This window comes from Leptodactylus fuscus, chromosome 8 (genome assembly GCF_031893055.1).
Source record: "Leptodactylus fuscus isolate aLepFus1 chromosome 8, aLepFus1.hap2, whole genome shotgun sequence".
In the NCBI taxonomy this organism is placed as follows: domain Eukaryota; kingdom Metazoa; phylum Chordata; class Amphibia; order Anura; family Leptodactylidae; genus Leptodactylus; species Leptodactylus fuscus.
Genome location: NC_134272.1, coordinates 91,755,750 through 91,779,146, shown reverse-complemented (window position 1 = coordinate 91,779,146; position 23,397 = coordinate 91,755,750). Strand labels below are relative to the sequence as shown.

General features: G+C 38.0%; 1 protein-coding gene across 1 annotated transcript in view; it reads right to left on the bottom strand.

Annotated features, from left to right (window-relative positions):
• Window positions 1-616: 616 nt before the first annotated feature.
• The window catches only part of MARCHF4 (membrane associated ring-CH-type finger 4), a 76,086-nt gene continuing 53,305 nt past the window's right edge, over window positions 617-23,397 (bottom strand). Inside the window, exon 4 of the mRNA XM_075284675.1 lies at window positions 617-1,621. Within this exon, the coding sequence (XP_075140776.1) occupies window positions 1,266-1,621 (356 nt within the window). The 3' untranslated portion in view covers window positions 617-1,265. The remainder of the gene's footprint in view (window positions 1,622-23,397) is intronic.

Sequence of the window (23,397 nt, the reverse complement as noted above, 5' to 3'; positions counted from 1 at the left end):
TGAATGAGACTTAACTATCCTGTAAGTGCTGAAGAAGCTGCAGTGCCTCCCCAAACACTGCGGTCTGTTAAACAGCTGAATGGTGGGGGTCCCGGGTGTCAGACCCCTGAGAATCTTTCATTGATGACACATCCTAAGGATAACTCATAAATTACGATGGGACATCGCTACATAAGTCCCAAAAAAACCACTTTAAGAGCAGCTGATAAATCCCAAATTTCTGCAATTGTGAATCACTGGAGACGGTAACTTGTCATCGTAATAGAATCGGACAATAGGAGAAACCATCACAAGAAATAAATGTGACATACAGAAATGTCTGGGCTTTATGGCTGCAGCCTGACTCTGAGTCGCACTCAGGAAGGATCAGGGCAACGGACTAGATCTCCACCGGTTGCAGATAAGATTTGTGCTAGACCTGGGCAGCAAAGGGTTACAGTGAAATCAGAATATAAATCTAATAAGAGGCGGTGGGAATAGTCATGGCCTTGGAGGAGCTCGGCCACAGGGTTAATATTAGGAGAAGTAGATTGAAATCACCTACAGTAATGCGGGGGAGGGGACAGGGTTTAGGGATTTGGCCTTTACGTCTTTGGGGAAATCATTTGTGCTAGAAAATCTCCTAATAACTTTTTATAATGTTACAAAAGATGGGGGCGAATAATTTTCCGCTCCATCAGCCAAATGATAGAAGGTAAGAGAAAGATCCGGCCAAAATTCTCTAAATGCAATCCTGATGAGAAGATACTAAGACAGAAGTGCCCAGGCTTTACCTGCCGCACACTGACTCTGAGCTGCAATCCCCAGAAACCTCCAGGGGATAACCCCAAATAAAACAGACAGAATCTCCCCGACACAGGCCGGAGCGCAGAGTCTATCTTATCAAAAAACATTGAACAGAGAACACCTTTGTGCTTATGCTGTATTTCTGCCCAGAACCGAGCAGAGACTTGTAACAGTGGAAATTCTCAGCTTGCATACAGAAACTGAAAAATGGTGGACGTCACATGGGGTCACTAAAACTCCCCCCATGTAGATTTGGTGACTGCAAGATCCTCCACATCAAATGGGTGCAATAGTCATGCTACTACGTCTGTAATCAGGAAACGGTCCATATTGCACTTTAGGATAAACCATGGACTGGGCTGGACCAGCACTACAGATCCCATGACCTCTTTGACACCTTCTAACCTCAAGAAGGTTTAGCTGAGGCATTGATTTTCAAGACAAGGCACACATCTCCCAGATAAGGCCTTCAGGTAACCTCAGACAGTGGTCACTCTCATGACAAACTCTCTGTTAGTACTAGTTTGGCTCCTCTGTTCATGTGGTCTGAGATGGCTGAGGATGTGAAATAAAGTGTAAGCACAGTGATGGTCAGACATGGTCGCCCCATGTCCGCCACTGTCTCCAGGCGTGGAATTATTTGCTGTGCCAGCAGTGGTAGTGGTGGAGTTATTAGTCTGGGTTGAAGTGCGTTGGTTTGTACGTTGGCTAGTTCCTAATTTCTGATCCTCCAGATCTTTAGATTTGTCATAGTTGAGGACTTTCCATTGCTGGTTCACAGCTTGCCACCGCTTAAATATCCGATAAACTGAAGGTCCCTCATGGATAATCAGTCCTGGAAGGAATCAGAAATATAATGGTCAAGACGGGTATAATACTGCACCTGTATACTAGAATATAACTACTATAATACTGCACCTGTATACTAAAATATAACTACTATAATACTACTCCTATGTACAAGAATATAACTACTATAATACTGCTCCTATGTACAAGAATAAAACTACTATAATACTGCTCCTATGTACAAGAATATAACTACTATAATACTACTCCTATGTACAAGAATATAACTACTATAATACTACCTCCTATGGACTAGAATATAACTACTATAATACTACCTCCTATGTACAAGAATATAACTACTATAATACTACCTCCTATGTACAAGAATATAACTACTATAATACTACCTCCTATGTACAAGAATATAACTACTATAATACTAACTATGTACAAGAATATAACTACTATAATACTACTCCTATGTACAAGAATATAACTACTATAATACTGCTCCTATGTACAAGAATATAACTACTATAATACTGCTCCTATGTACAAGATTATAACTACTATAATACTACTCCTATGTACAAAAATATAACTACTATAATACTACCTCATGTGTACAAGAATATAACTACTATAATACTACTCCTATGTACAAGAATATAACTACTATAATACTTCTCCTATGTACAAGAATATAACTACTATAATACTGCCTCCTATATACAAGAATATAACTACTATAATACTGCTCCTATGTACAAGAATATAACTACTATAATACTACCTCCTATGGACTAGAATATAGCTACTATAATACTACTCCTATGTACAAGATTATAACTACTATAATACTACTCCTATGTACAAGAATATAACTACTATAATACTACCTCCTATGTACAAGAATATAACTACTATAATACTGCTCCTATGTACAAGAATATAACTGCTATAATACTACTCCTATGTACAAGAATATAACTACTATAATACTGCTCCTATGTACAAGAATATAACTACTATAATACTACCTCCTATGTACAAGAATATAACTACTATAATACTACTCCTATGTACAAGAATATAACTACTATAATACTGCTCCTATGTACAAGAATATAACTACTATAATACTACCCCCTATGTACAAGAATATAACTACTATAATACTACTCCTATGTACAAGAATATAACTACTATAATACTACCTCCTATGGACTAGAATATAGCTACTATAATACTACTCCTATGTACAAGATTATAACTACTATAATACTACTCCTATGTACAAGAATATAACTACTATAATACTACCTCATGTGTACAAGAATATAACTACTATAATACTACTCCTATGTACAAGAATATAACTACTATAATACTGCCTCATATATACAAGAATATAACTACTATAATACTGCTCCTATGTACAAGAATATAACTACTATAATACTACCTCCTATGGACTAGAATATAGCTACTATAATACTACTCCTATGTACAAGATTATAACTACTATAATACTACTCCTATGTACAAGAATATAACTACTATAATACTACCTCCTATGTACAAGAATATAACTACTATAATACTGCTCCTATGTACAAGAATATAACTGCTATAATACTACTCCTATGTACAAGAATATAACTACTATAATACTGCTCCTATGTACAAGAATATAACTACTATAATACTACCTCCTATGTACAAGAATATAACTACTATAATACTACTCCTATGTACAAGAATATAACTACTATAATACTGCTCCTATGTACAAGAATATAACTACTATAATACTACCCCCTATGTACAAGAATATAACTACTATAATACTACTCCTATGTACAAGAATATAACTACTATAATACTACCTCCTATGGACTAGAATATAGCTACTATAATACTACTCCTATGTACAAGATTATAACTACTATAATACTACTCCTATGTACAAGAATATAACTACTATAATACTACCTCATGTGTACAAGAATATAACTACTATAATACTACTCCTATGTACAAGAATATAACTGCTATAATACTACTCCTATGTACAAGAATATAACTACTATAATACTGCTCCTATGTACAAGAATATAACTACTATAATACTACCTCCTATGTACAAGAATATAACTACTATAATACTACTCCTATGTACAAGAATATAACTACTATAATACTGCTCCTATGTACAAGAATATAACTACTATAATACTACCTCCTATGTACAAGAATATAACTACTATAATACTACTCCTATGTACAAGAATATAACTACTATAATACTACTCCTATGTACAAGAATATAACTACTATAATACTGCTCCTATGTACAAGAATATAACTACTATAATACTACCCCCTATGTATAAGAATATAACTACTATAATACTACTCCTATGTACAAGAATATAACTACTATAATACTACTCCTATGTACAAGAATATAACTACTATAATACTACTCCTATGTACAAGAATATAACTACTATAATACTACTCCTATGTACAAGAATATAACTACTATAATACTACCCCCTATGTACAAGAATATAACTACTATAATACTACTCCTATGTACAAGAATATAACTACTATAATACTACCCCCTATGTACAAGAATATAACTACTATAATACTGCTCCTATGTACAAGAATATAACTACTATAATACTGCTCCTATGTACAAGGATATAACTACTATAATACTACTCCTATGTACAAGAATATAACTACTATAATACTACTCCTATGTACAAGAATATAACTACTATAATACTACCTCCTATATATAAGAATATAACTACTATAATACTACTCCTATGTACAAGAATATAACTAATATAATACTACTCCTATGTACAAGAATATAACTACTATAATACTATAATACTGCTCCTATGTACAAGAATATAACTACTATAATACTGCTCCTATATACTAGAATATAACTATATGATACTGCTCCTATATACTAGAATATAACTACTATAATACTGCACCTATATACTAGAATATAACTACTATAATACTGCACCTATATACTAGAATATAACTACTATAATACTACTCCTATATACTAGAATATAACTACTATAATACTGCACCTATATACTAGAATATAACTACTATAATACTGCTCCTGTATACTAGAATATAACTATATAATACTGCTCCTATGTACAAGAATATAACTACTATAATACTGCTCCTATGTACAAGAATATAACTACTATAACACTGCTCCTATGTACAAGAATATAACTACTATAATACTGCTCCTATATACTAGAATATAACTACTATAATACTACTCCTATGTACAAGAATATAACTACTATAATACTGCTCCTATGTACAAGAATATAACTACTATAATACTACTCCTATGTACAAGAATATAACTACTATAATACTACTCCTATGTACAAGAATATAACTACTATAATACTACTCCTATGTACAAGAATATAACTACTATAATACTACTCCTATGTACAAGAATATAACTACTATAATACTACCCCTATGTACAAGAATATAACTACTATAATACTACCTCCTATGTACAAGAATATAACTACTATAATACTACTCCTATGTACAAGAATATAACTACTATAATACTACTCCTATGTACAAGAATATAACTACTATAATACTACCCCTATGTACAAGAATATAACTACTATAATACTACCTCCTATGTACAAGAATATAACTACTATAATACTGCTCCTATGTACAAGAATATAACTACTATAATACTACCTCCTATGTACAAGAATATAACTACTATAATACTGCTCCTATGTACAAGAATATAACTACTATAATACTGCTCCTATGTACAAGAATATAACTACTATAATACTACCTCCTATGTACAAGAATATAACTACTATAATACTACTCCTATGTACAAGAATATAACTACTATAATACTGCTCCTATGTACAAGAATATAACTACTATAATACTGCTCCTATGTACAAGAATATAACTACTATAATACTACTCCTATATACCAGTTACTCAGCTTTTGCCAGGTAGGGGATATGAGGAATCTTTATAGGGGATATATTATTATATATCAGGTATTTGTTATAGATCTTGCAGTTCTCTTACTGACCACTAGAGTAGTCACAATATTGCGACATCTTCTGTTTTCTATCGGTCACTTGCCATCTTTGCTTTATAGACTGGGAGAGATCTATCAGAGTCTTCTCATTATCATTATAAGTAGTATGGCGACACTATATACACAGACAGGACTATATTTTGCTGTGCTTTATCACTCTCATTGTCTTTGGCAGATTTTTGGTATTAGACCCCCCTCATTGCAGCTGCCATAAAGCCCCCGCACCCTCAGTACGGTCTATAAATGAAGGCGATATACGATATGTCAATAATATGGCCGCCCATGGAAAGTAATTAAAAAATAAAAAGCTAAACATAAAATAATCCGGTGCAGATAGTAGAGGGCTCTTTATGTTGGAGATTTGGCGCTCTGTGTAGAATACACATTGGCTCAGTCTCCGGCGATGTCTCTCTGTATAACCCTCATCATCCGTCCTCGGCAGCGGATCAGACTCTTCCTTCAGGATATAATCACACACCCCATTGTGAGGGAATGAAGAGGAGTCACATCCAAGTCCCTGAATTCATCCATCTGCTGAAATGAGCGGCGTCTTGTTTTTATTTCCTCCCCTTTTCAGTACTTAAAATTGGCTATTGATTTTCTGTGTCGAGATCCGGAAAAAGCTGAATGAGCGATGGAGAGAAGGAGCCGCTGAAAATCCGCTCTAAGTGGTAAGGAGTCACGGACTGGTGTCATGTGGAAGGCGCTACGCTCAATGGAGGCGCAAAAATACATTGGAGGGGATTGCAGGGATCTCCCCATGAGATTAGAGGAGGCAGTGGCCACCAATACGCTGGAGGAATCAGTCCCCATCAGATTGGTAGGAGTCCTCCATATATATTCTCAGGAGGACCCCACATGTAGACTTGCAGGTCGTCCCATCTCCATCATTGGTAGATAACCATGATATGACATGATAGGTGGTGGATACTCATGAGATAGGTGGTGGATACTCATGAGATAGGTGGTGGATACTCATGAGATAGGTGGTGGATACTCATGAGATAGGTGGTGGATACTCATGAGATAGGTGGTGGATACTCATGAGATAGTTGGTGGATACTCATGAGATAGGTGGTGGATACTCATGAGATAGGTGATGGATACTCATGAGATAAGTGGTAGACACTCATGAGATAGGTGGTGGATACTCAAGAGATAGGTGGTGGATACTCATGAGATAGGTGGTGGATACTCATGAGATAGTTGGTGGATACTCATGAGATAGGTGGTGGATACTCATGAGATAGGTGATGGATACTCATGAGATAAGTGGTAGACACTCATGAGATAGGTGGTGGATACTCAAGAGATAGGTGGTGGATACTCATGAGATAGGTGGTGGATACTCATGAGATAGGTGGTGAATACTCATGAGATAGGTGGTAGATACTCATGAGATAGGTGGTGGATACTCATGAGATAGGTGGTGGATACTCATGAGATAGGTGGTGGATACTCATGAGATAGGTGGTAGATACTTATGAGATAGGTGGTGGATACTCATGAGATAGGTGGTGGATACTCATGAGATAGGTGGTGGATACTCATGAGATAGGTGGTAGATACTTATGAGATAGGTGGTGGATACTCATGAGATAGGTGGTGGATACTCATGAGATAGGTGGTGGATACTCATGAGATAGGTGGTGGATACTCATGAGATAGGTGGTGGATACTCATGAGATAGTTGGTGGATACTTATGAGATAGGTGGTGGATACTCATGAGATAAGTGGTAGATACTCATGAGATAGGTGGTGGATACTCAAGAGATTCGGATGAATGAGATACTCATGAGACATTTCCTATCTATCTATCTATCTATCTATCTATCTATCTATCTATCATCTATCTATCTATCTCCTATCTATCTATCTATCTATCTATCTATCTATCTATCTCCTATCTATCTATCTATCTATCTATCTATCTATCTATCATCTATCTATCTATCTATCTATCTATCTATCTATCTATCTCCTATCTATCTATCTATCTATCTATCTATCTATCTATCTATCTATCTCCTATCTATCTATCTATCTATCTCCTATCTATCTATCTATCTATCTATCTATCTATCTCCTATCTATCTATCTATCTATCTATCTATCTATCTATCTCCTATCTATCTATCTATCTATCTATCTCCTATCTATCTATCTATCTATCTATCTATCTTCTATCTATCTATCTATCTATCTATCTATCTATCTATCATCTATCTATCTATCTATCTATCTATCTCCTATCTATCTATCTATCTATCTATCTATCTCCTATCTATCTATCTATCTATCTATCTATCTATCTGTCTCCTATCTATCTATCTATCTATCTATCTATCTATCTATCTATCTCCTATCTATCTATCTATCTATCTATCTATCTATATCCTATCTATCTATCTATCTATCTATCTATCTATCTCCTATCTATCTATCTCCTATCTATCTATCTATCTATCTATCTATCTATCTATCTATCTCCTATCTATCTATCTATCTATCTATCTATCTATCTCCTATCTATCTATCTATCTATCTATCTATCTATCTCCTATCTATCTATCTATCTATCTATCTATCTATCTATCTCCTATCTATCTATCTATCTATCTATCTATCTATCTCCTATCTATCTATCTATCTATCTCCTATCTTTCTATCTATCTATCTATCTATCTATCTATCTATCTATCTCCTATCTATCTATCTATCTATCTATCTCCTATCTATCTATCTATCTATCTATCTATCTATCTATCTGTCTCCTATCTATCTATCTATCTATCTATCTATCTATCTCCTATCTATCTATCTATCTATCTATCTATCTATATCCTATCTATCTATCTATCTATCTATCTATCTATCTCCTATCTATCTATCTCCTATCTATCTATCTATCTATCTATCTATCTATCTCCTATCTATCTATCTATCTATCTATCTATCTATCTCCTATCTATCTATCTATCTATCTATCTATCTATCTATCTCCTATCTATCTATCTATCTATCTATCTATCTATCTATCTCCTATCTATCTATCTATCTATCTATCTATCTATCTATCTCCTATCTATCTATCTATCTATCTATCTCCTATCTTTCTATCTATCTATCTATCTATCTATCTATCTATCTATCTATCTATCTCCTATCTATCTATCTATCTATCTCCTATCTTTCTATCTATCTATCTATCTATCTATCTATCTATCTATCTATCTATCTATCTATCTATCTATCAGGGCTGGTACCAGCTACTAGTCAGGACCCCGGTGCCTCAGCCAGTGTGTGAGTGACAGCTGTGAGCAGGACAAGTGAAGCAGGTGAGAGGGGACATAACAGCCTGTGAAGGAATCAGGTCACGTCTCTCACATTTGTACAGAGCAAACACTGACACATCCATGAGCCCTTGCACACAGGAGCTTACAATCTACAGGCAGAGGGAGCACTGCTATATACACCCAGCTATGATGGTGAACCAGTGGGGTAGCCTAGATGTCCTGGACTCTCCACCTATTATATACCACCTCCTCCTCTGTCATTGTACGCGGTGAAGCAGACAGATGTGTGACACTACTCTCCTGCTGTGACGGATCTGCTGCTATCCCGGACTCCTCTGTGTGATCTGCGTTATCCCTGATGGCAATGAGGGATTCTCACATCACACACAAGAGCGGGATGGTTACGCTCACTAGTGCGTCGTCACAGCTGACCCTCCTTGTGGACTCCTCAAACACCCATAGGATGTCACATAGGTCTCCCATCCATGGCCACTCATGGTGCAGAAACTGAGGCAGCTGACTTTGTGGCACCCTAGGGCACATGGAAAGATGATTGAGACTGGGCGGAGTCAACGTAGAAGTGGGTGGGGCTAAATTTGCCGCGGTGCAGCCCTCTAGCATTAGCATAGTTTCAATTTCTTATGCGGCCCCATGGGAAAATGAATTGCCCACCCCTGGTCTATACTATAGATGCCCCCTAGTGGTGACTGCAGGTATATTTGTCTATAGGAGACTTTCAGATATTCTTCAGGACAAGGCGCTTCAGCCACTATACAAATATTCCTGATATATAATCAGTTGTGATTCTGGAGCTAATTAGAAGAATCTGTGATAACGTTGCGAGTCATCCCCATACACACAAACTCATCCAGATGCGCAGACTCTCCTCCCCTCTATACGACCCTCCGCTATTGAGTTATCAACATCTGTCGCTTCGCCAGCCTGAGCCGCATCACTTGAAACCAACGCAGGACACGGCCGCTGAGCAGCTGGAGAACGATCTTCAGCTTTGAAGTTGAGGCAGGAGGGGCCTCCATTATAAGACCTCTGCGACGTGTGCGCCGCTCTCTGGCAGCCGGCCCTCGCTCTGTGCAATAGACCAGCAGGTCGGGATTTGATCCTGCAGAAAGTCTTGGAGCTGGCCGGGTTATTCTGTGCACTGATGGCGCCTGCTCTGCATGTGAATGGCAGTGATTTGGATACAGGCGAGTGAAGCGTACAGATGTTGTGGACAGAGATGTGATGGCTTCACGGCTGGCAGGAGGCAAATGTAATTATAGCAAAGGACGGGAAGATGAAATCACAGCGAACCTCATCTCAGAGCCCGAGTAAGGGGAGATCATACAGATTCAGCACACGTAATAAATCATACATGTGTATCTACCTGTATATAAAGATATGGTTATACCCTGCTGTATATAGTTATACATATGTACAGCCGGTATAACCTGGATATATACTGTATATAATTATATGTGTACAGCCGGTATAACCTGGGTATATACTGTATATAATTCTATATGTACAGCCGGTATAACCTGGGTATATACTGTATATAATATATATGTACAGCCGGTATAACCTGGGTATATACTGTATATAATTCTATATGTACAGCCGGTATAAAATGGGTATATACTGTATATAATTATATATGTACAGCCGGTATAACCTGGATATATACTGTATATAATTATATGTGTACAGCCGGTATAACCTGGGTATATACTGTATATAATTCTATATGTACAGCCGGTATAACCTGGGTATATACTGTATATAATATATATGTACAGCCGGTATAACCTGGGTATATACTGTATATAATTATATATGTACAGCTGGTATAACCTGGGTATATACTGTATATAATTATATATGTACAGCTGGTATAACCTGGGTATATACTGTATATAATTATATATGTACAGCTGGTATAACCTGGGTATATACTGTATATAATTATATATGTACAGCTGGTATAACCTGGATATATACTGTATATAATTATATATGTACAGCCGGTATAACCTGGGTATATACTGTATATAATATATATGTACAGCCGGTATAACCTGGGTATATACTGTATATAATTATATATGTACAGCCGGTATAACCTAGGTATCTCCTGTATATAATTATATATGTACAGCTGGTATAACCTGGGTATATACTGTATAATTATATATGTACAGCTGGTATAACCTGGGTATATACTGTATATAATTCTATATGTACAGCCGGTATAACCTGGGTATATACTGTATATAATATATATGTACAGCCGGTATAACCTGGGTATATACTGTATATAGTTATATATGTACAGCCGGTATAACCTGAGTATATACTGTATATAATTATATATGTACAGCCGGTATAACCTGGGTATCTCCTGTATATAATTATATATGTACAGCTGGTATAACCTGAGTATATACTGTATATAATTATATATGTACCACTGGTATAACCTGGGTATATACTGTATATAATTCTATATGTACAGCCGGTATAACCTGGGTATATACTGTATATAATATATATGTACAGCCGGTATAACCTGGGTATATACTGTATATAATTATATATGTACAGCTGGTATAACCTGAGTATATACTGTATATAATTATATATGTACAGCCGGTATAACCTGGGTATCTCCTGTATATAATTATATATGTACAGCTGGTATAACCTGGGTATATACTGTATAATTATATATGTACAGCCGGTATAACCTGGGTATATACTGTATATAATTCTATATGTACAGCCGGTATAACCTGGGTATATACTGTATATAATATATATGTACAGCCGGTATAACCTGGGTATATACTGTATATAGTTATATATGTACTGCCGGTATAACCTGAGTATATACTGTATATAATTATATATGTACAGCCGGTATAACCTGGGTATCTCCTGTATATAATTATATATGTACAGCTGGTATAACCTGAGTATATACTGTATATAATTATATGTACCACTGGTATAACCTGGGTATATACTGTATATAATTCTATATGTACAGCTGGTATAACCTGGGTATAATCTTGTGTAATCTTCTCACATTCTGGGCAGACATATTACCTTAGACTTCTGCATTACTCCTATGTGCCGAGGAGATGAGGATGAGGATGGTGACAGATGATATTACAGGTGGTTTGAAGGATGAGAAATGTCACCTATGACCCAAAGAGCCCCGACCCCACTATCAGGCATGGACGGGGAAACATTATATTTTGGGGGTTTCTCACTAAGGGCACAGGACTACTTCACAGCATTAATGGGAGAATGGATGGAGCTATGTCCTGTAACCTCCTTCCCTCCGCCAGGACATTAATAATGGGCCATGGCCGGGTCTTCCAGCAGGACAATGACCCAAAACAAACAGCCAAAGGCAACAAAGGAGCGGCATGAAAAAAGTCCATTAAGGCCATGGAGTGGCCCAGCCGGTGTCCAGACCTTAATCCCATAGAAAACTTATGGAGGAGCTGAAGCTCCGAATTACCAAGCGGCAGCCTCAAAATCTTACTGACTTAGAGATGATCTGCAGAGAGGAGCCGACCAAGACCCCTCCTGACATGTCTGACGTGCGCAAACCTCATCATCAACTCAAAGAAACCTCGGACTGCTGCGGCCAACAAGGGAATTACCACCAAGTATTACGTCTTGTTTGAGGGTTTGTTACAGTCGTGTCCAGTCCTGACAATCCTCTGTGAGATAAATCATTTGGGCTGTTTGCACTGATACATTGTAACAAACCATCAGGATAGAAGAGAGATTGGTGCTGTTGATGTGTAGATCTCATAGAGGAATGTCTAGGCGGATACATTGTAACAAACCCTCAGCCATCAGAGGGATCAGTTGTGGATGAGTTTAACCTGTGAAAGAAGCCAAGAAAGTTTCCATTCACTGACAGCAAGAAGAGTCTTAGGGCTGCGATTACACAATCCGTTTTCTCCCTGAATAACCCGCGCCTTTTTATATAAAATACCTCCAGTTTTTTAGAAAAACGCACTGTGTGAATGCAGCCTTGCAAATTGAAGCATCAAGTCTATTAGATAGTGATCCCTGGTGTAATCCTGTCTGGTTGTCATCTTCGCTGTTGTTGGAGTGCAGAGTGTTTTGTGTTGTGTTGTCTTTTTTGGGGTTGGGGAATATGTAATTGGGTGCTAATATGTCACTGCGGAGATGTCTCTGGATGAAATGTCTGGAGCTGCGCTGATGGCGCAGAAGTGTTCATGTCCCTGCACCCCCAGAGCTGGAAGTGGCTGCAGCTCTCAGGAAGGGTGGGGGTGTGGGGTCTGCTGGGGGCAATACGGAGGGCAACTCATGGGAACACATCAGGACAGCAGGGCCAAGTCCTATACACCGGGACAAATATAATGACAGGATGATGGGGAAGATGGGCGAAATAAGAGGAGACAATTACTGATCATACAAGGTATCATCTAATCCAATCCTGTGTGATACTGTATACTGAGCTGTATCTAATCCAATCCTGTGTGATACTGTATACTGAGCTGTATCTAATCCAATCCTGTGTGATACTGTATACTGAGCTGTGTATCTAATCCTATCCTGTGTGATACTGTATACTGAGCTGTGTATCTAATCCAATCCTGTGTGATACTGTATACTGAGCTGTGTATCTAATTCTATCCTGTGTGATACTGTATACTGAGCTGTGTATCTAATCCTATCCTGTGTGATACTGTATACTGAGCTGTATATCTAATCCTCTCCTGTGTGATACTGTATACTGAGCTGTGTATCTAATCCTATCCCGTGTGATACTGTATACTGAGCTGTGTATCTAATCCAATCCTGTGTGATACTGTATACTGAGCTGTGTATCTAATCCAATCCTGTGTGATACTGTATACTGAGCTGTGTATCTAATCCTATCCTGTGTGATACTGTATACTGAGCTGTGTATCTAATCCAATCCTGTGTGATACTGTATACTGAGCTGTGTATCTAATCCTATCCTGTGTGATACTGTATACTGAACTGTGTATCTAATCCTATCCTGTGTGATACTGTATACTGAGCTGTGTATCTAATCCTATCCTGTGTGATACTGTATACTGAGCGGTGTATCTAATCCTATCCTGTGTGATACTTTATACTGAGCCGTGTATCTAATCCTATCCTGTGTGATACTGTATACTGAGCTGTATCTAATCCTATCCTGTGTGATACTGTATACTGAGCCGTGTATCTAATCCTATCCTGTGTGATACTGTATACTGAGCCGTGTATCTAATCCTATCCTGTGTGATACTGTATAGTGAGCTGTGTATCTAATCCTATCCTGTGTGATACTGTATACTGAGCTGTGTATCTAATCCTATCCTGTGTGATACTGTATACTGAGCTGTGTATCTAATCCTATCCTGTGTGATACTGTATACTGAGCTGTGTATCTAATCCTATCCTGTGTGATACTGTATACTGAGCTGTATCTAATCCTCTCCTGTGTGATACTGTATACTGAGCTGTGTATCTAATCCAATCCTGTGTGATACTGTATACTGAGCTGTGTATCTAATTCTATCATGTGTGATACTGTATACTGAGCTGTATCTAATCCTATCCTGTGTGATACTGTATACTGAGCCGTGTATCTAATCCTATCCTGTGTGATACTGTCTGCTGAGCTGTGTATCTAATCCTATTCTGTGTGATACTGTATACTGAGCGGTGTATCTAATCCTATCCTGTGTGATACTGTATACTGAGCTGTGTATCTAATCCTATCCTGTGTGATACTGTCTGCTGAGCTGTGTATCTAATCCTATCCCGTGTGATACTGTATACTGAGCTGTGTATCTAAGCCTATCCTGTGTGATACTGTATACTGAGCTGTGTATCTAATCCTATCCTGTGTGATACTGTATACTGAGCTGTGTATCTAAGCCTATCCTGTGTGATACCGTATACTGAGCTGTGTATCTAATCCTATCCCGTGTGATACCGTATACTGAGCTGTGTATCTAATCCTATCCCGTGTGATACCGTATACTGAGCTGTGTATCTAATCCTATCCTGTGTGATACCGTATACTGAGCTGTGTATCTAATCCTATCCTGTGTGATACCGTATACTGAACTGTGTATCTAATCCTATCCTGTGTGATACTGTATACTGAGCTGTGTATCTAATCCTCTCCTGTGTGATACTGTATACTGAGCCGTGTATCTAATCCTATCCTGTGTGATACTGTATACTGAGCTGTGTATCTAATCCTATCCTGTGTGATACTGTATACTGAGCGGTGTATCTAATCCTATCCTGTGTGATACTGTATACTGAGCCGTGTATCTAATCCTATCCTGTGTGATACTGTATACTGAGCTGTGTATCTAATCCTATCCTGTGTGATACTGTATACTGAGCTGTGTATCTAATCCTATCCCGTGTGATACCGTATACTGAGCTGTGTATCTAATCCTATCCTGTGTGATACTGTATACTGAACTGTGTATCTAATCCTATCCTGTGTGATACCGTATACTGAGCTGTGTATCTAATCCTATCCTGTGTGATACTGTATACTGAGCTGTGTATCTAATCCTATCCTGTGTGATACCGTATACTGAGCTGTATATCTAATCCTATCCTGTGTGATACTGTATACTGAGCTGTATCTAATCCTATCCTGTGTGATACTGTATACTGAGCTGTGTATCTAATCCTATCCTGTGTGATACTGTATACTGAGCTGTGTATCTAATCCTATCCTGTGTGATACTGTATACTGAGCCGTGTATCTAATCCTATCCTGTGTGATACTGTATACTGAGCTGTGTATCTAATCCTATCCTGTGTGATACCGTATACTGAGCCGTGTATCTAATCCTATCCCGTGTGATACTGTATACTGAGCTGTATCTAATCCTATCCTGTGTGATACAGTATACTGAGCTGTATCTAATCCTATCCAGTGTGATACTGTATACTGAGCTGTGTATCTAATCCTATCCTGTGTGATACTGTATACTGAGCTGTGTATCTAATCCTCTCCTGTGTGATACTGTATACTGAGCTGTGTATCTAATCCTATCCTGTGTGATACTGTATACTGAGCTGTGTATCTAATCCTATCCTGTGTGATACTGTATACTGAACTGTGTATCTAATCCTATCCTGTGTGATACTGTATACTGAGCTGTGTATCTAATCCTATCCTGTGTGATACTGTATACTGAGCTGTGTATCTAATCCTATCCTGTGTGATACTGTATACTGAGCTGTATCTAATCCTATCCTGTGTGATACTGTATACTGAGCTGTGTATCTAATCCTATCCTGTGTGATACTGTATACTGAGCTGTGTATCTAATCCTATCCTGTGTGATACTGTATACTGAGCTGTGTATCTAATCCTATCCTGTGTGATACTGTATACTGAGCTGTGTATCTAATCCTATCCTGTGTGATACTGTATACTGAGCTGTATCTAATCCTATCCTGTGTGATACTGTATACTGAGCTGTGTATCTAATCCTATCCTGTGTGATACTGTATACTGAGCTGTATATCTAATCCTATCCTGTGTGATACTGTATACTGAGCTGTGTATCTAATCCTATCCTGTGTGATACTGTATACTGAGCTGTGTATCTAATCCTATCCTGTGTGATACTGTATACTGAGCTGTATCTAATCCTATCCTGTGTGATACTGTATACTGAGCTGTGTATCTAATCCTATCCTGTGTGATACTGTATACTGAGCTGTGTATCTAATCCTATCCTGTGTGATACTGTATACTGAGCTGTGTATCTAATCCTATCCTGTGTGATACTGTATACTGAGCTGTATATCTAATCCTATCCTGTGTGATACTGTATACTGAGCTGCTGTATCTAATCCTCTCCTGTGTGATACTGTATACTGAGCTGTGTATCTAATCCTGTCTGTGTGATACTGTATACTGAGCTGTGTATCTAATCCTATCCTGTGTGATACTGTATACTGAGCTGTATCTCTAATCCTATCCTGTGTGATACTGTATACTGAGCTGTGTATCTAATCCTATCCTGTGTGACACTGTATACTGAGCTGTGTATCTAATCCTATCCTGTGTGATACTGTATACTGAGCTGCTGTATCTAATCCTATCCTGTGTGATACTGTATACTGAGCTGTGTATCTAATCCTATCCTGTGTGATACTGTATACTGAGCTGTGTATCTAATCCTATCCTGTGTGATACTGTATACTGAGCTGTGTATCTAATCCTATCCTGTGTGATACTGTATACTGAGCTGTGTATCTAATCCTATCCTGTGTGATACTGTATACTGAGCTGTATCTAATCCTATCCTGTGTGATACAGTATACTGAGCTGTATCTAATCCTATCCTGTGTGATACTGTATACTGAGCTGTGTATCTAATCCTATCCTGTGTGATACTGTATACTGAGCTGTGTATCTAATCCTCTCCTGTGTGATACTGTATACTGAGCTGTGTATCTAATCCTATCCTGTGTGATACTGTATACTGAGCTGTGTATCTAATCCTATCCTGTGTGATACTGTATACTGAACTGTGTATCTAATCCTATCCTGTGTGATACTGTATACTGAGCTGTGTATCTAATCCTATCCTGTGTGATACTGTATACTGAGCTGTGTATCTAATCCTATCCTGTGTGATACTGTATACTGAGCTGTATCTAATCCTATCCTGTGTGATACTGTATACTGAGCTGTGTATCTAATCCTATCCTGTGTGATACTGTATACTGAGCTGTGTATCTAATCCTATCCTGTGTGATACCGTATACTGAGCTGTGTATCTAATCCTATACTGTGTGATACTGTATACTGAGCTGTGTATCTAATCCTATCCTGTGTGATACTGTATACTGAGCTGTATCTAATCCTATCCTGTGTGATACTGTATACTGTGCTGTATCTAATCCTATCCTGTGTGATACTGTATACTGAGCTGTGTATCTAATCCTATCCTGTGTGATACTGTATACTGAGCTGTGTATCTAATCCTATCCTGTGTGATACTGTATACTGAACTGTGTATCTAATCCTCTCCTGTGTGATACTGTATACTGAGCTGTGTATCTAATCCTATCCTGTGTGATACTGTATACTGAACTGTGTATCTAATCCTCTCCTGTGTGATACTGTATACTGAGCTGTGTATCTAATCCTATCCTGTGTGATACTGTATACTGAGCTGTGTATCTAATCCTATCCTGTGTGATACTGTATACTGAGCTGTGTATCTAATCCTCTCCTGTGTGATACTGTATACTGAGCTGTGTATCTAATCCTATCCTGTGTGATACTGTATACTGAGCTGTGTATCTAATCCTATCCTGTGTGATACTGTATACTGAACTGTGTATCTAATCCTATCCTGTGTGATACTGTATACTGAGCTGTGTATCTAATCCTATCCTGTGTGATACTGTATACTGAGCTGTGTATCTAATCCTATCCTGTGTGATACTGTATACTGAGCTGTATCTAATCCTATCCTGTGTGATACTGTATACTGAGCTGTGTATCTAATCCTATCCTGTGTGATACTGTATACTGAGCTGTGTATCTAATCCTATCCTGTGTGATACCGTATACTGAGCTGTGTATCTAATCCTATACTGTGTGATACTGTATACTGAGCTGTGTATCTAATCCTATCCTGTGTGATACTGTATACTGAGCTGTATCTAATCCTATCCTGTGTGATACTGTATACTGTGCTGTATCTAATCCTATCCTGTGTGATACTGTATACTGAGCTGTGTATCTAATCCTATCCTGTGTGATACTGTATACTGAGCTGTGTATCTAATCCTATCCTGTGTGATACTGTATACTGAACTGTGTATCTAATCCTCTCCTGTGTGATACTGTATACTGAGCTGTGTATCTAATCCTATCCTGTGTGATACTGTATACTGAGCTGTGTATCTAATCCTATCCTGTGTGATACTGTATACTGAGCTGTGTATCTAATCCTATCCTGTGTGATACTGTATACTGAGCTGTGTATCTAATCCTATCCTGTGTGATACTGTATACTGAGCTGTGTATCTAATCCTCTCCTGTGTGATACTGTATACTGAGCTGTGTATCTAATCCTATCCTGTGTGATACTGTATACTGAGCTGTGTATCTAATCCTATCCTGTGTGATACTGTATACTGAGCCGTGTATCTAATCCTATCCTGTGTGATACTGTATACTGAGCTGTGTATCTAATCCTATCCTGTGTGATACCGTATACTGAGCCGTGTATCTAATCCTATTCTGTGTGATACTGTATACTGAGCGGTGTATCTAATCCTATCCTGTGTGATACTGTATACTGAGCTGTATCTAATCCTATCCTGTGTGATACTGTATACTGAGCTGTGTATCTAATCCTATCCTGTGTGATACTGTATACTGAGCTGTGTATCTAATCCTCTCCTGTGTGATACTGTATACTGAGCTGTGTATCTAATCCTATCCTGTGTGATACTGTATACTGAGCTGTGTATCTAATCCTATCCTGTGTGATACTGTATACTGAACTGTGTATCTAATCCTATCCTGTGTGATACTGTATACTGAGCTGTGTATCTAATCCTATCCTGTGTGATACTGTATACTGAGCTGTGTATCTAATCCTATCCTGTGTGATACTGTATACTGAGCTGTGTATCTAATCCTATCCTGTGTGATACTGTATACTGAGCTGTATCTAATCCTATCCTGTGTGATACTGTATACTGTGCTGTATCTAATCCTATCCTGTGTGATACTGTATACTGAGCTGTGTATCTAATCCTATCCTGTGTGATACTGTATACTGAACTGTGTATCTAATCCTCTCCTGTGTGATACTGTATACTGAGCTGTGTATCTAATCCTATCCTGTGTGATACTGTATACTGAGCTGTGTATCTAATCCTATCCTGTGTGATACTGTATACTGAGCTGTGTATCTAATCCTATCCTGTGTGATACTGTATACTGAGCTGTGTATCTAATCCTATCCTGTGTGATACTGTATACTGAGCTGTATATCTAATCCTATCCTGTGTGATACTGTATACTGAGCTGCTGTATCTAATCCTCTCCTGTGTGATACTGTATACTGAGCTGTGTATCTAATCCTGTCTGTGTGATACTGTATACTGAGCTGTGTATCTAATCCTATCCTGTGTGATACTGTATACTGAGCTGTATCTCTATCCTGTGTGATACTGTATACTGAGCTGTGTATCTAATCCTATCCTGTGTGACACTGTATACTGAGCTGTGTATCTAATCCTATCCTGTGTGATACTGTATACTGAGCTGCTGTATCTAATCCTATCCTGTGTGATACTGTATACTGAGCTGCTGTATCTAATCCTATCCTGTGTGATACTGTATACTGAGCTGTGTATCTAATCCTATCCTGTGTGATACTGTATACTGAGCTGTGTATCTAATCCTATCCTGTGTGATACTGTATACTGAACTGTGTATCTAATCCTATCCTGTGTGATACTGTATACTGAGCTGTGTATCTAATCCTATCCTGTGTGATACTGTATACTGAGCTGTGTATCTAATCCTATCCTGTGTGATACTGTATACTGAGCTGTATCTAATCCTATCCTGTGTGATACTGTATACTGAGCTGTGTATCTAATCCTATCCTGTGTGATACTGTATACTGAGCTGTGTATCTAATCCTATCCTGTGTGATACTGTATACTGAGCCGTGTATCTAATCCTATCCTGTGTGATACTGTATACTGAGCTGTGTATCTAATCCTATCCTGTGTGATACTGTATACTGAGCTGTATCTAATCCTATCCTGTGTGATACTGTATACTGAGCTGTGTATCTAATCCTATCCTGTGTGATACTGTATACTGAGCTGTGTATCTAATCATATCCTGTGTGATACCGTATACTGAGCTGTGTATCTAATCCTATACTGTGTGATACTGTATACTGAGCTGTGTATCTAATCCTATCCTGTGTGATACTGTATACTGAGCTGTATCTAATCCTATCCTGTGTGATACTGTATACTGTGCTGTATCTAATCCTATCCTGTGTGATACTGTATACTGAGCTGTGTATCTAATCCTATCCTGTGTGATACTGTATACTGAGCTGTGTATCTAATCCTATCCTGTGTGATACTGTATACTGAACTGTGTATCTAATCCTCTCCTGTGTGATACTGTATACTAAGCTGTGTATCTAATCCTATCCCGTGTGATACTGTATACTGAGCCGTGTATCTAATCCAATCCTGTGTGATACTGTATACTGAGCTGTATCTAATCCTATCCTGTGTGATACTGTATACTGAGCGGTGTATCTAATCCTATCCTGTGTGATACTTTATACTGAGCCGTGTATCTAATCCTATCCTGTGTGATACTGTATACTGAGCTGTATCTAATCCTATCCTGTGTGATACTGTATACTGAGCCGTGTATCTAATCCTATCCTGTGTGATACTGTATACTGAGCCGTGTATCTAATCCTATCCTGTGTGATACTGTATACTGAGCTGTGTATCTAATCCTATCCTGTGTGATACTGTATACTGAGCTGTGTATCTAATCCTATCCTGTGTGATACTGTATACTGAGCTGTATCTAATCCTATCCTGTGTGATACTGTATACTGTGCTGTATCTAATCCTATCCTGTGTGATACTGTATACTGAGCTGTGTATCTAATCCTATCCTGTGTGATACTGTATACTGAGCTGTGTATCTAATCCTATCCTGTGTGATACTGTCTGCTGAGCTGTGTATCTAATCCTATTCTGTGTGATACTGTATACTGAGCGGTGTATCTAATCCTATCCTGTGTGATACTGTATACTGAGCTGTGTATCTAATCCTATCCTGTGTGATACTGTCTGCTGAGCTGTGTATCTAATCCTATCCCGTGTGATACTGTATACTGAGCTGTGTATCTAAGCCTATCCTGTGTGATACTGTATACTGAGCTGTGTATCTAATCCTATCCTGTGTGATACTGTATACTGAGCTGTGTATCTAATCCTATCCTGTGTGATACTGTATACTGAGCTGTGTATCTAATCCTATCCTGTGTGATACTGTATACTGAGCTGTGTATCTAATCCTATCCTGTGTGATACTATATACTGAGCTGTGTATCTAATCCTATCCTGTGTGATACTGTATACTGAGCTGTGTATCTAATCCTATCCTGTGTGATACTGTATACTGAGCTGTGTATCTAATCCTATCCCGTGTGATACCGTATACTGAGCTGTGTATCTAATCCTATCCTGTGTGATACTGTATACTGAACTGTGTATCTAATCCTATCCTGTGTGGTACCGTATACTGAGCTGTGTATCTAATCCTATCCTGTGTGATACTGTATACTGAGCTGTGTATCTAATCCTATCCTGTGTGATACCGTATACTGAGCTGTATATCTAATCCTATCCTGTGTGATACTGTATACTGAGCTGTATCTAATCCTATCCTGTGTGATACTGTATACTGAGCTGTGTATCTAATCCTATCCTGTGTGATACTGTATACTGAGCTGTGTATCTAATCCTATCCTGTGTGATACTGTATACTGAGCTGTATATCTAATCCTCTCCTGTGTGATACTGTATACTGAGCTGTGTATCTAATCCTATCCTGTGTGATACTGTATACTGAGCTGTGTATCTAATCCTATCCTGTGTGATACCGTATACTGAGCCGTGTATCTAATCCTATCCTGTGTGATACTGTATACTGAGCTGTATCTAATCCTATCCTGTGTGATACAGTATACTGAGCTGTATCTAATCCTATCCTGTGTGATACTGTATACTGAGCTGTGTATCTAATCCTATCCTGTGTGATACTGTATACTGAGCTGTGTATCTAATCCTCTCCTGTGTGATACTGTATACTGAGCTGTGTATCTAATCCTATCCTGTGTGATACTGTATACTGAGCTGTGTATCTAATCCTATCCTGTGTGATACTGTATACTGAACTGTGTATCTAATCCTATCCTGTGTGATACTGTATACTGAGCTGTGTATCTAATCCTATCCTGTGTGATACTGTATACTGAGCTGTGTATCTAATCCTATCCTGTGTGATACTGTATACTGAGCTGTATCTAATCCTATCCTGTGTGATACTGTATACTGAGCTGTGTATCTAATCCTATCCTGTGTGATACTGTATACTGAGCTGTGTATCTAATCCTATCCTGTGTGATACTGTATACTGAGCTGTGTATCTAATCCTATCCTGTGTGATACTGTATACTGAGCTGTGTATCTAATCCTATCCTGTGTGATACTGTATACTGAGCTGT